At 39.4% G+C, this 15,946-nt stretch overlaps 1 protein-coding gene across 1 annotated transcript in view; it reads left to right on the top strand.

Annotated features, from left to right (window-relative positions):
• aven (apoptosis, caspase activation inhibitor) overlaps positions 1–15,946 on the top strand; it is a 37,170-nt gene that overhangs the window by 19,717 nt on the left and 1,507 nt on the right. Inside the window, exons 3-5 of the mRNA XM_031322231.2 lie at positions 13,172–13,242; positions 14,648–14,743; positions 15,328–15,634. Coding sequence (XP_031178091.1) covers positions 13,172–13,242; positions 14,648–14,743; positions 15,328–15,634 — 474 coding nt within the window. The remainder of the gene's footprint in view (positions 1–13,171; positions 13,243–14,647; positions 14,744–15,327; positions 15,635–15,946) is intronic.

The following is a 15,946-nucleotide window of genomic DNA, read 5'->3' as shown; positions in this document are numbered from 1 at the left end:
GAACATGCCATCAGCACCCAACACCACACTGACCTGAAGCCTCATACAGGTGAGGAGCAGTGATGAAGATGTTGGTGTTATTGGATGACAGATTGAGTTATTCATCAACATCACAACAAGTTGTTCTCAACAATGTTTAGACCAGGTTTCTCAACATTTTCTGGACCATTTAAGTCTGAAAATTCTCTTGACTCAAGTTTGCTAAGTTGTCACATAAATTTGAGTCTGCAATATCTTTGTACACTGTTGTCAGCGGCTATATCTACCAAATAGAGGGTGTTGAAATGATATCTTTCAAATTAAACCTATAGCCATACATTTTCTGTGGCGAGAGGTTTGCAGCAAAGATGGCCGAGTTGTTACAGAAACATACGCAGAAGCCTGCATTTTTATTTTAATCAGCCACTGTACAACATGGAAAGTTGGTCCAGCTAACAAAGTGTGATGCCACTGGGCTTTGATTTAAATTGTACATGAAAATACAAACCGGGTGTGAAATGTGTTATTTGCAATGCATCGGTTTTCAAACACATTTTATTGGCATTATCAACCTGGATGGAGCTTTCCCAACCAAAGCAAATATGCTGGGTTGTGTTTTAATAATACTAGTTAAATTAAATAACATGGCAAACACTAGTCTATATGTTTTTTAAAAATAAATTAAGAGTATTAATATTTGAATCTCCTGGAACACTGCGGTAAAAATAGAACTCTTGGTTTCCACTCTCTAAATGATCTAATTTTGTGCATTGTGAAACAGCATGCATAAAATCAGTTTTTTCACTACAACAAAAGTATTAGCTATGCAAATTGTCACTCCATAATGCCATTATTATAATGGGGGGGTTTATTGACCGTTGTTCATCATCTTCTTGCCCTATAGGCCTTCACAAGGATCCATTGAAGAGCCACCCATTTTCTGGCTCCTTTAAAAAAAATCACATCTTGCCCGAACATCCTGAAAGGACCACAGCTGTCTAATCCTCACTCTGTGTTTAAACGGATTGAGTAGACCGGGTGCTGTGCATTTCTTTAAAACAGTTTTGCTTTCATGTGAATCATGCATGTTCCTGTGGACCACTAAGCCGCAGCCTAGCTATTGATTATCAGGGAAATTCAATATAAAGGATATGAGGCATGTCTTTATATGTATCCCTCAGGGAGTTCTTGTAATGAAGCACACAGACAAGGTGATTCCTCCACTCACACAGCTGACCCCTGTGACACCAGCACTTATGAGCTGTGTTTAATAATCCCTGCTGTGGCAGCAACCTGAGACACCAGCAGTGAAGAAGACCATGACGCTAAAGAACAAGACCTTTCAGACTTGGTTTGTCCAGCAGACTCATAGATCGTAAAAGAAGTTATTTCAAACCCTCAGACATCTCGGGGGTGGGAGGCAGTTCCATGCCCGGGCTGTCTCGGCGAGAACTGCTGATCTTGATTGAGACTGTGGTCATTTAGGAGAAGGAACACTTTGAAGAAGTCCTAAACCTGACTGGTATGCTCTGTGGAGGAGGCAGAATCAAAAGACCTGACTGAGGTAGTCAAAATTGTCCACAGTGGCAAAGTGAACCAGGTCAAGATTCGGCTTGATATGCTGAAGATGTTAGATATTTTTGGGCTGTCTAGTTGACATCAATATGATATTGAAGAGGCAAAAAAATAGGATTGAGACGAGTGGGGGGGGTTCCCATTTTTTTTAAATAGGACCGAAAGGGTCCAGATATTGGGAAATCAGCTCAGCCTCCCAGGGAAAGCTCATTCTTTGGAGCTGGAAAGAAGGCATTAATCAATTGTTTAACATCAGATTGACCAGAAGCAATGTGGCTTCCACCTGGTTGTGGAACGGTGTGTGACAAGCACTGGAGAAACGGGTAGAAAGTTCCCCTTAAACCCTGTAACCAAATGTATCAGTGAACTCTACGGTACTCTTGTTATCTGTGCACAGCCTTTAAAGCTGTCAAAATATTATATTGAAGATGACTATTGATATTTGTCCACAGATATATAATTTTGTCAGAGCTACATTGTCAGATGACCTTTAATTCCCAAAAGCTGAGCCAATTATTTAAAAAGACTGCGGTTTAGAAAGAAAAACCAAATTAGTCATTTAATGGTGTGATTCTCTGCCTCAATTAAAGATAATTGGTTTGCGTGCTTCACACCTCCCACACTGTGTTGCTTGTCTTGTGGTAAATAACAATAGAGGTGCTGATGATAATAGCACACAAAGCTTTCCACCAGATGCATCCTCGTCCTGCCTGAACATTTTTGCATTTCATGTCAACTCAGGCTGCTCATTAGCTGTGACCAACCAAACGTAACATTTGTTATCAGTCAAACGGTCTTTATTTTAACAGTGTGTGCCAAATTCTGTAAACAGGTGTTGCTGTCATGAACAAACCAGGATGACCCTCGCTTCAGGTAGCATTTGAATAACTTATGACTACTTTAGTACACTGAAGTAATATTCCCTCAAATGTAGATAACAAGGGATCAATAGCAATTAATAGACGGATTGGCTTCTGCAATGGGGCCTTCTTGAACTGGCCCCATTACTCAAGTTACTCGTTCCTCCAAAGTCGCTAAGAGCCTGCCTTTAAAGCTGAATGTGATCTGCAATTGGGGGAACCAAGATGAACGAGCTTCATTAAAAGCTCCAACTGAAACACGAGCAGAGTTTACTGCGGGACATTTGTGCCTCACAGCATCTCGGCAAGACAGTCTTGAGGAATAAGGTCCTCTAATAGAAAGTGGTAGCCACTTACGTTTATTAATCTCCTATTGTTTTTTTGTCTAGTTTTTCATTTACCCAGGGAAGGAAAGGGTAAGATGTTGTAGTTGGATGAAAGTAAAACCTAGGTCAGTTAAAATGTAAACATTTTTAAAAGGTGTATCAGTACTATCTATCTTATATGATGATATGTGATACTACTGTTAAATTAAAGAACACCTTTAAGCTACAAAATAAATGTCAACATACACACTAGTGGAACAAGATCAAGCCACCAAGCCCTGCCACCGTAGCCGACAACGGTGACTTATTTGAAGCCAAGAGAGGGGGGCTGTAAATCAGGAAGAGAGGACCGTGAGTTTGCAGTGAACATGCCGTTTTTTAGGTCGGGTAGAGTTGACTCTCGGCCACTTCTTCGTGACCTCCTTCTTCTGAATGTATCGACTGGAACACTCTGAAGCGTATACTGCCCCCATCAGTTCCGGAAGAGGCACAGCACCGATGCTGCTGACACTGGCATCGTCGCTAACGGTGCCTACGGTGCTTCAAAAAATGGGTATTGTCTGTGTTTTGTCATTTTAGAACCGGAAGGTGTCGGTAGTATCGGTTCTCGTGACATCCCTATTGTCTTGTAGCCACGAGTACAATGAATGGTCATACCAACTTTATATGTCTTGTAAGTAGGGCTGCACAATTAATCGCAATTTTATCGAGATCACAATATGAACTAGTGCAATATCCAAATCACAGGGTGGCGCAATATTTGTTAAAGGCATTAAAGTATTGTGATGCTGCAGAGACATCCCGGCCTACAAATCCTATCCTACGGACTAAAGAAAAAATCTTTGTTTGGTACAGATCCTTGCAAAAAAATCACACTTAAATCATTTATATATATATATCTTTTCAATGAAAATGAGAATAATTATACAAAAATGATCATTCCCTCCAATATCGTGAATCATATCGCAATCGCAATATCAGTCAAAATAATCACAATTAGATATTTTCTTAATATCGTGCAGCCCTACTTGTAAGTGTGTCTTTACAGAGTGCAGGTGGCAGTGTGTGTTTTGTGTCTTTTGAGACTGCAGCGCCATGACTCAGTCAGTTATGAGTGTCTCCTGATGAATTTACTACAAGAACAGAGGAACTTGGGATTTCTGGAGCGAATAGATCAAACCGGGGTGGCTGCTCTGGATATCTTGTTTGGATTTTAGTGCTGCAGTGTCTGTCACATTTCATCCGCTCTTCAAAGGATTGAATCATTCATGCGTTCTGGCAGTTTGGTGCTTATTTAAGGCGATCCACAAGTTTGGCTTTATTTAGCTGCCTGTGGGTACATTGTTCTTATCTTCCTGTGACCTTTGAGGCCTTTTTGTAAAGAGAAAAAAACCCTGGTAATGCTTTGCTTATGAGAACAAAATCACATTGTTCACACGTTTGTCCCATAAATTTAACACTTACAATGTATCAGTTTGTCAGTTTATGGTGCATATATGGATAGCACTTTCTCAGCTGTCTTTTTCTCTTCTTGCAAGGCGAGTTATGACAATAAGCTAAAGCAGCTAAAAATGTCCTGTGTGTTCCTGTTGGAGCTGTGTTCAGACAATTCAGTGTAGCCTGCTTGTTTCACGCCATTGATCCATTTTGAGTCAGGTGTTGATCAGTATTAGCTGTTTACTCTTCTATTCAGCTAACCTAATAGCTAAGGCTCCTTACATCTTTATTTTTTTTTAAGATTTTTTTTTTGGCTTTTATTGCCTTTATTTATAGGATAGATTAAGACAGGAAAGTGGGAGAGGACTGACATGCAGCAAAGGTCCGCAGGTCGGAACTGAACCCGCGGCCGCTGCAACAAGAACTGAGCCTCTGTTCATGGGGCGCATGCTCAACCAGGTGAGCTAACCAGGCGCCCCTCCTTGCATCTTTATAATGAGGGACCCAGATGTCCCGGCACTCTCAAGGCCAATGGTTATTTTAGCCACAGAGACCAGCGCCGGGAGGCTACATGTGAGCCTAAAGCGCACACTCCTTCTCACCTGATTTGCCTGCTGTGTAGCATGAGTGTCTCTTTGTTAGTCTGGAGCTAGATAATGTCAGACAGCATGAAGAGAACAGCTTAAAAAACTGCTTGTTTCCTATAAAGGATGGCAATAGGCTACCTAGCTCTGAAATTGATGTTTGTAAGGATTGGGTTTAAAGATTACATTTGTTGCATGGTTTGTTATGCGTTATTACTGTGACACCGGGGAGTCTTGTCAATCCACTAAGTCCGCTTTATTATAAAATGTATCACACAGGTCAGTCTGTCTCTAATTGTCATGTAATTTACGTGTCACTTAAAATGCTTTTTGGATTACTCTTCAAATACTGTATCTATGTGCATTGCCCTCGATTATTATATCATATTATTATTTGGATGTTTTGAAGTGGCTATTACACTGACATCGATCAAAGTACTGTGTATGCTCCACTAGCAGGATGACTATGCACCCCACACATTTTTTGTAATTTATTTTTTAAGATTATTTTTTGGGCTTTTCCGCCTTTAATTGATAAGACAGCTTAGGGGAGAGAGGGGGAAGACATGCAGGAAATCGTCACAGGTCAGATTTGAACCCTGGACCTTTGTGTCAAGGCATAAACCTCTCAGTATATGTGTGCCTGCTCTACCCACTGAGCCAACCAGGCTACCACATATTTCTTTTTGACACTTGATCTCAGCAGTAAATGCATATAAAACCTGAAAAACAACACAGATTGTTGCCTAATAACATCCAGCAAAGTTATAAATGGACGTCCATATCACCTGTTTGAATATGATTGATTAGATCCCAGCTAGGTAGAGCCTGAGCTACTGCCTCTTACGACTTTGTCATAAACACAGCCTCACGCAATCACCATTAAAAGTTAAGAGTAAATAGCTTCAGCCCTCGTTATTGTTTTGCCTGCTCTGAATTTTAATTGCTATTAGCACAGACAGTGATTTATCGACGCATAGTGGGTTTCAGTGCTGTGCCTTGTTAAGCTAATTGGTTTGGTTAAAAAGGCGTGACAGGGAGCATGCTGGAGGTTTTGTAATTCTCAGAAAGAGGATCAGCTCCATAGATCGCAACAAGTTTCCTGCAAGTCTTTGTAACATTTTTTTTCTTGCTTCATTCCTTCCATTTCCTTCAACCTTTTCCTCTCTTATCTTTCCCTCCACCTTTTCCTAACATTTTCCATCCCGTCCCGTCTCTCAGTGCCTATCAGATGGGATTTGTCACAATAGTAATAACACTCTATCAGTTTTTATAAGCAGCCTTTCTCCAGCTTCTTATCAAGTGAGGATCTGCCACGACAGCCAGTTTAAAAGAGAAGTAATCGTTGAATGATCGGATGCCATAACTCTACTGCTAAATGGAGAAGGAAAGGGGGAGCGGGGAATGTGTTTATTACTCTTCCAGTCAGATAAAATGTTAACATTTTACTGCAGGTGTTAGTGGAGAATGAGCAGCGGTACTGTTGCTCCTTACATGTCCCTCCTGTTTCTGTTCTAGTCACCACTCTAAGAAAGAAGGCTAATCATGTCCAGGCTGTGGCTTTACACAGCGAGCGGACCGAGTCTGTGCTGTGAGCTGTATGCTAAAGGTGTGGCTCACTCAACAAGGGTGTACACCCTTGATATTTGTGGTGTTTGTGGCTGTCTGCACTGCAACCAAAAGGGGCAACATTGGCATGCACTGGCAAACAGGACACAGGGTAACACAATCAGGATATGTATATGTAGGATTACATGTATTGTTGCAGCCCCATATTGATTAGCACAGTCCACATGTAAGTTGTCTTAAAGCTCTCATACTTCTTCTCTAATTGAGGCTCCAAACATTCAATTTAATACAGACTTTAAAGAAGCTTTAACCTGCAATAGTTTCAAATTAATGTTCTGCCCATTGACGTATTGACTACTTGTTTCAGCTCAAATACAGGACTCATATCGAGGACAAAAGAAGACTCCACAGTATAAACGTTGGTGGCATTATTGCTCCTTTTAGGTGCATGTTGCCATTGAGAAAAAAAGACAAGTAATAATAGTTGTTCATAGCAAAGCCATCCAGATCCAGCACGTCTTATCTTTGTCCTGAATCGGTGCCAGTGCTTGACAGTCTCACAATGCAGAACGAGGGGAGAGGGGGGGTGAAGATGAACAGCGGCGGGGTGTGAGCAGAGTGGAGTTGAGTGTAGCAGGAAAAGAACAGAGCGGAACAGAAAGGCAAAAGCAGGGCCACGACACATCCCAAATATAAAAGATGAGAGCGGGACGAGCCATAGATAGCTCAGCGAAGCCGGGGTTGCGAAAAAGCCGCATTTGTTAATGTGGGTTTCAGCCAGCGAGATGTCAAGAGACAGGATACCACATTATACAGAAGTTACACAATGCCAGCCAAGCCACTTAGCACACAGCATGAGTAATGCAGTGTTTATTCACTGTGGAATAACTCTGAAGTCCACCGGCCCAACTGACGCACTTAGACAATCATTTGAGCTATGAATTGATCTTTAATCAGTTGTGTACATTCACGCCGGGAGCTTTACTGACATATTTACTTATCAGAGTAATATTTAACCAACTTCCTACTAGAGCTGTCAATATTTCTCTATAATACCATTCAAATTTCATTTGTTATTTTTTTTTTTTAATATTCGAATATTTAATGCTCAAATGCATCCTAAAGGTTAAAGAAGCGAGCTTGGGACCAGGAGGTCGCCGGTTCAATGCCCAGACCGGCTGGATAAAAATCTGGGTGGGGAAAGTGAAAGAGCAGCGCTTGTCCCTCCCTCATTACCACCACTGAGGTGCCCTTGAGCAAAGCCCTTAACCCCAACCGTGAAACACCTCACTCTGTTATCAATGAACCGGGGTTATGTTAAGTAACCTAAAGAGCTTTCAGTCCACATGTATTGCTGACATTAGTGCTGAAATAATTTCATTTAAGTCATTTATTCAAGCTAAATGCCCCCTGTCTGATTCTGACAGTTTTATATAATTGTAAATTGAATATCTTTTGGGTTTTGGACTGCCATTTGGACAGAACAGGCAATTTTAAGATGTCATCTTGGAATCTGAGAAACTGTGCATTTGTGACTGTTTTCTGACATTTTATAATCCACATTATTAATCGATCGATCTAAAGCCAGTGTTTCTGTCATGCCCCCTGCAGAAACTGCTTTTATATTTATTTCTATCATTTACAACATGGTCAGGAAACTTGTTAACAGTATGAACTAAGGTGAATTTATTTGTAATAGCATTATCCAGATCATTAACAAAATTTTCGCGAATGAAAACACAAGTCAACCCAAACTGCCAGTTTTTAGGTACAAAACACTTTGGGCTCTGTCGTAATTAGACCGTGTCCTTAAGGCAAGGCAGCTTTATTTATATTTCAGTACAAGACAAATCAACTTGCTTTACGTAAAACACTAAAGAGCAGTTAAAAACAATTAAAAACATCTATTAAAGAGAATATAAAAACAGCTAGAATAGAATAAGACGGGTATAAAATACAAGAATAAAAGTTACAGTTTGGTGTAAGACATGAACAATTACTTATAAAACATATCATAAATCCTCATTTTTGCTCTCATCCTGTCCAGTTTAATCGATAAAGAATACATATAAATTGCAGCTCTAGCTGACATCAAGACCAATCATAGAGGAGCATGGCCTGTTTTTCACACAGCTTGTTGACGTGTGGTTTCAGGTCTAACTATGCACTTTAAACAGCGTCAGCCCAGAGCAGAGAAGGGATTTAAGTCTCACATCTGTTTGGACGAGCAAGAATGAAGAGTTGGCTTCACTCTCTCTTTCATTTTTCTTCATTGCCCTCTTCTTCACACACACCCCTCCTCCTCTTTCTGTCTCTGTCTTCTGAAGCTTGGACAGAAGTCTCTCATCCTCACTGGCAGCTGTTGCCATGGTTGTGTCAGCGCTCTCTGAACTACCTGGGATGGTATTTCCATGGACACAGATCAGGGGCTGTGCTGGACTGTGAGGTGTAGGAGGGAGGCAGTTTACGGTGTCAGCGGTTCTGTGTGTTGGAGACAGACTGAAGGAGACAGTGGATGAGGAAGAGGAAGAGGAGGATTAGGGTCTGGGAAGATATTAACCAGAGAGGAGCAGGAGTTGGAAAAAAGAGTGAACATGAGAGTGATAGGCAACTGTTGAAGGGAAATTTCAACTCGATGCATATTTTCCTTTTAACACAGAGTTGTTCAAGTTAGGTCTGTCAACAACAACAACAACAACAACAACAAGAGGGATGAACCCCCAGGGGAAGTCTCACACTGAATCCTGGAGTTGTTCCATTAACACCGGAGTGGACATAATAACATTTGAATGACATGATTATACAGGTTTTCCTGCACTTCATGATGAATCGCAAACTATTGCCTAAATGTTAAAGTGACTCTTTAATGCATCATTCTGTTTCCATGAGAGGAAATAGAAGAACTGGATTTTTAGAACCGATATTTGAGAACAATGTGAATCGGACAACAATACATTGATTTTGAAATCTAAGTATCGTAATATAATAACAATACAAACAACATTTGTTCATAAAGATGAAGGGCAAATATAAAAAAACTGCAGCCTACAAATAATTTTATTGCTGTAATTTGTCATCTGCCAACATACAGTACAGTTAATGTAGATACCAATATGTTTGTGATATTGCAATAATGTCAGCCTAGAGGATACATTGATCAGGTCCTAGTTTGCATTCTCGGAACAATTATATTTCTGAAACTATGTTGTGCTTGATGACGTTTGTAGGCCTGTCACGATAACAAATTTTGCTGGACGATAAATTGTCCCAGAAATTATTGCGATAAACGATAATATTGTCGTTCCGAGACCATTTTCATCTAATATAATGATAATGGCATAATAATGCAGGTACACCTTTTCAAAGATCAATACACTTTTATTTCTAAAGAATATTTAACACTGGAACTGGAAGACATTTTAAATATCCACAATATGTCTTTGATCTCCTTTAGTATGTTGTCTTTCACGCTGTTGTACAGTTGTGGAATTGCCATTTGTGACACATATGTTCTCCCAGGTAATTCAAATGTTTGCAGCATTCCGGGAGTGTTTGTGCGATAGACTACACACTGTACTACATTTAACAATTATTTATTAAACACTAAATATTAAATTTAAATAATATATAATTAATAAATTATATCTATTTATATGGCTATCTGCCACATGGCAAGTAAATGTTTGTACCAAAATAGTTCTGTTTTTCAGTCTTTCATTTTTGCGCGAGACATATTACGCCTCGCGCACGCACAGAGCGTACGCTCAAGTCGGCGTCGCTTCGATGTGTTCCGAGGCACTTTTTTTGACCAACTCGGGGAGGCTGATCAGTCCGACTGCCTTTTCTGCCGAAGGTCGTCCGTTGAGTTGTTGTGTCAGAGCCTATAGACATAATCTTTAGGTCACAATACCTCATCAAATGGGAGACACTCAATAAGATACTAGATGAGTTTCATTTATCGATTTTTCTCTCTCTCTATTTTCAGTTGTTTACTTTGCTCTGCCTGTTCACATCTGTATTTAGCTTTCTATATTGATTTATGGTGCAGGTCCACTTAAGTTCTCTTTTGCGTTATCTTTTTTCTATCTTTGTCTGGTCTATTTCTTGCGCCGCTGTAGTACGTAACCCATTTAATTTAATTTACCCCCTTGGGTTCAGTTCTCATCTTTTGATTATAGTCTGACCAATAAGGAACTTTTAAGGTCTGTATAGACATAATAATATATAGTTTAAAGAAAATCTGATATATATATATATATATATATATATATATATACATATATACATAACATCAATTTTATAAGTGTTCTTAAAATTTGTTATTACTTGTTTGTCACCAAGATATATTGTATGATTGAGACATTTTACAGTTATAATATACTTGTGGACAAACTCTGTTATACTGATGCCGTTTCTAAATCACCTCAAACATATTTTTGGCATTTCTGTTCTAACATTTCTTGGTATTAATTTGGATTTGTGCATATTTGTGAGGAAAAACTGCTCTGGCAGCAGTTATTGTACCTTTCTTTAATGGTTGTAAGTTCCAATTTGGGGGGGTGGGTTACCATGGGTAACCAGATAGAGGTGATAACCATTTCTAAATTAGTTTTCTGTCTTTTCTCTAATCTATGCTTTTAAAAAAATTGAATATTGGATATTTTTACCTCTTCAGGAGTCTAAAAACGATTCAAATGAACCAATCTGAAAAGGGAACTTTACTCTTGGTTGAACAATTCATAGACACATGCAACCTGTGTAGATGTTTTGCATTGTGTTAAAAGATCACAAGCCAAGATGGGAAACCACTGCTCTAATAAAATAAATATATTAGTGCCTCAGAAGTGTATGTAAAGACGAAATCTTTATAAAGCTAATTAAAGCTTTAATTAGCCAATATTTCTTTGGTAACATACTATCAAACAGGTAGGTGGTAGTGTTTATAAAGCAATTGTGACATTTGAGTTTAATTTTACTTCAACAGGCCTCATCATGTTTAGGGTTGGGGCATCGAGAACCGATTCCTACTTAGAATCGTTAAAAAAATTACGATTCCAGTGGAATCGTTTCTTTATTGGAATCGTTTTAGGATTTGGTTTCAAATTTAACATGCGCAAGTTTTGGTTTCTATAGCGGCCAGGCGCTTGTTGTGTTGCAGCCATGGAGCACAGTAAGCAGTGCTCTAGTGTGGCTTTTTTTTACGTTGGAAAAAGCCCGGTAAAACGGCAACCCACCATTGAATCAAAATAAAACTTATTTGTGAAATAAGCATGTGACCCGTTTCAATTCCACCCCTCAAAGAATCGGAATCGAGAATCGATAACAACCGGAATCGAAAGGAAGAATCGCATTTGGAATCGTTAGAATCCAAACGATGCCCAACCCTAATCGTGTTCACCTGATTGGATCTTTAATGGTTCTCTGGTTCCTTATTTGAAGGGGAGATGCTCAGGACATTGTAAGCAAACGATGTTTGATCTGCTTACGATAACACCTGTCTTGTGAATTAGGTTTAAGATTTTGATTTCACGTCCACCAAATCCAGGTTTTATATGCTCAAATCCTTCCCTGTGAGGATGAAAAATGATTCCCCATAACAGACACCTTTGTGCCCCAACATAAAGTCATCCAACCCCTTAGCCGTCGCATAAAGCTGACATTCCCATTCCCTTCCCTTATCCGCCTGCCTCACAGTCATTGTAACCTCGATAATGCTTCTATTCATAAATTATCTTTTCTCTGCCTGTTTGACAGCAGGGATTCGGCCCTCTTGCAGCCTCTTCTTCTTGACCCTACTTTCTGTAGAGCCAGGCAATCAAGGACAGCCGCAGATGGTGCTCAGCGTCCCCACCTGAAAGGTCCGAGTGTCTTTTTAATGTAACAAAACGAGAGGCTGTGCCTGACTGCAGCCACTCCACCAGGTCTCCCACTGACCGTCCATCTGTCTGTGACAGTCTGCTGTGCTTGTAACAAAGCTGCCAGACGTGCACACTGTTCAGCATCAGCATGCTTTGATTCAAGCAAGTGAGAATAGCACATCCTCATCCCCATCCTTAAATTCTGTATGTTGCTGGTTATTAAATACATTTTCTTTTAACAGTATTTTACTGGCTGTGAAAATTGCTTACTGTGGCACTAGAAGGAATCCTGCAGGAGACTTATTCATACTGTATGTACATTTTTGACATACAGTATTGTACTTCAAATGTGAAGCTACAGCCTGGTTTAATATTGGAGGGAACAATACATTTCAAACAATCTCTTGGGGCATTTTGTGATTCCTTGTAATTTTTTGGTGTGAGTTTCAGTTTTATGGTTCTGCGGTGCATCCTTGTTGAGCAGTTTGTACTGGATGTGTTGTGTTTTGACTCAGCACTCCTCATACATGGTTTCCCTCTGTACCAAACACAAGTTTCCTCTGGACAGTTTTCTCATTTGATAAACAAATGTCTCCGAACGTGTGGCGCTGCTGCTGTTTGCGCTTATTAATAATACAGCCTCAGTGCCCTTGTAGTTACGAAGGCCCTTAGCCAGTTGATGTTTTGAAAGCAAAGTGCTGTCACATGTTCGCCCTGCTTTCACTCTCACACTGATCAACAGTTTACACAAAGCTGTTGACTGCTTTACAGCGAAACGTTGCTTTGGCATTTCAGACATTTGAAGGTTTGGTGTGAAGGCCACTCGGATTACATGAGCCTGGAGTTGTCTTTGTACTTGAGAGAAAAGAATAAACTAAGGGAGATAAGTGTTGTTTTGATTGTAACTAAAACAGACAGCAGTCCTGCAGGACGTTGACTGCAGTGGCTATATGTCAAACCCTGTTCCTGTGTGTCTTTCTCAGGGGATTCGTTCACTCAATTCCGGTTTTCAGAAGAAAAGGACTGGGAGATGGACTCATCTGCAGCCAGTCAGGTAAATCTATATTCTACCCAATCTGCAGCATTCTGCATCGTTTCTTTGTCTTTCATGGATTTAACCTACTTTTCAAGTACGAATCCCTCAAACAGGCATTACGTCTGGATTTAAAATGCACAACAGTTAAAAAAGCAGAAAGAGCTAATGTAGCATTGTTAGCTCGCTAGCGACAAGTCTGTTTGTCGTTGGGTCCACCACTTTAGGCCACACTGAAAATATATCAACAACTATCAGATAGATTGGCACCAAATTTTGTACAGAAATTCATGTTTCCCAGAGGATGAATCCTACTGACTATTGGGGCTGAAGGATTAATCGTTTTCAAATCGAAATCGCGATATGAAAGAATGCAATTAGCTAATCGTGAAGACCGTGATATGAATATTAAGATGAATGTTTGGCATAACATTAGGTTTAACAATTTGTATTCTTCTTTTTATTATATTTACTGTTCTTTCACAATATGCATGCTGGAATGTTACATATCACAGATTGTTTACAGAAATGTTCTATTTTTAGTGGATTTTTCCTTTGTTTTGTATTACTTTATTTAACATGAAGAAGAAGGTGCAATATGTAGATGCTGCTATTGAACTGAGGTGTATCAGAAGTTTCAGTTTACAGGAAAGTACTTTTATTTTTTATTGGAATTGTTATTCTTATTATAATTTTAGCTTTTGTGATAAATGTTCAGTTTGACTGTTTAATGTTCCATGCCTATTAAAAGAAAAACACTTATTGCTGGCGATACATATCTATGTTCTCATCCTTGCACAACAATATAGAGCCGTGTTGATGGTGTCTCGTGTTGTAATGCTCCATGACATGTTTTATCTGTTACACAATGAATATTGAACTTTAGCTGAACCTTTTTTTTTTTTTTTATTGCGTATCGAACCATAATCGCAATATCTGGCAGAAAAATTGCAATTAGATTAGATGTTTCTGAAGCTTTTTGCAACATTTATTTTCTGATGCTTTCGACAATTTGTTTTTTTTTTAACGCTTTTTGACATTTTTCTCCCGAAGTTTGACATTTTGATGTTTTCTTTTTACTTTTTTTGGCGCTTTTGAAGTAAAAAAACAAAAACGACACAAAACATTTTTATAGGGGCCAGTTAAATTGACTTTGGGGCAAGTAAAACAAATTTTCACTGTGACAAGTGGAAAAAAAAACCTTAACGTTGAACCCTGTCCCCGTACACAGAATAGATCCCCCAATACTGAAATTATAGTTTGACTTTTGAATTTATACTCTGATGAATATCCTGTGGGCTTAAAATGTGGCTGTAGATTTTAAATTCTCAGTCAGTGTTCTCTAAATTGTGTGGATTACTTTAGTTTGAGACACATTGAACTGCAGTGGCTGCTTTTACAGATTGTTTTCTTGGATGCTCTCTAGATGTCTGGCGTGTTTGTGGACCTCCCAGCCCTCGCTCAGATCCTTCAACAATTGCCCCTCCATCAGAGACTCAACCTGGAGGCTGAGCTGCATCAGGTAGGCTGTTTGTCTGCATCTTTACTGTAAGAACTAAAATTAAAAACTGGTCTAACTAATTTTGGACTTTGGTTGCAGGTTTTAAATGTTTTTTTTTAGCGCTGGGCAATAATTCAATATGATTTTTCATCTTTCAATGGAATCATATCGTGATGAAATCATATATCGAGATATCGTGATCTACAATTACGTTGTCTAAATTGATAATAACAAGCACATACTAACTCAATTTTCTCAGAAAATCTGTTGTGAAACATTCTGAGGGAATATAATTTGAAAAATTACAGATTTCTTTTAACATCACACTATTTTTGTGCATGTAAACAGTCAGTATATAGCTGGAATTTTTTCTCTCTCAATAATTTCCCTCGAAACACATTGTTGATGATTATTTATCTCAAATGTAATTGTAGAAAATATTTTGTGAAAACAGAAATTGTCAACCCTACAATATCGTCGCGATATCGATGTATTTGGTCAAGAATATTGTGATATCTGATTTTCTCCGTATCGCCCAGCCCTAATGTTGATAAACTCACTACATGCTCTGTGTTTTATTTATTTTTACGCTAATCCTGTTTCAGGTCTCTACTCCAGTAGAGCTGCCCACTATGACCATCGCACCTAAACAGGAGGTGCCCAAAACAGCCACATTCACTCCTCCGTCTGCACCTTTAAAAGTCCTCAGCACCAACCAGAAAGTCTCCATGGCTTCAAACCCAGCTTCGGGCTCAGACTCGCAGGTTTCCTCGAGCGCTGCAGAGCCGCCGGTGGATGAGGATGGTGATGAAGAGCTGGACCAGCTGCTCAGTTTACAGAAACCAGTCTCGGGTGTTTCAGGAAACCAGTCTGTCAGTGTCACTGACGAGGAGAGTGCAGTTCCAGAGAAAGGTGAGTCTAATCAGCATGTGTTATTTGAGAACTGAAATATATTTAAGTTTGACATTTTGGGAAATTTGTTTTTGTTTTTGTTTTTTTGGGAGTGTTAGAAGAGAGGATTGATACCACTCATGTCTGCACTAAATATGAAGCTACAGCTAACAGCCACTTAGCTTAGCATAAAGACTGGACACAAGGGGAACCAGCTAGTCTGGCTCTGTACAAAGGCAACCTACCAGCACCTCGAAATTCACTAATTAACACGTTATATTTTAAGTTGAGGTGACATTTATGACATTTTTATGACACTATACTATGACTTTT

This window comes from Sander lucioperca, chromosome 19, assembly GCF_008315115.2.
Source record: "Sander lucioperca isolate FBNREF2018 chromosome 19, SLUC_FBN_1.2, whole genome shotgun sequence".
NCBI classification, from domain to species: Eukaryota; Metazoa; Chordata; class Actinopteri; order Perciformes; family Percidae; genus Sander; species Sander lucioperca.
Note: the sequence above shows the minus strand (reverse complement) of the source record. Positions and strands in the feature narration are given on the sequence as shown.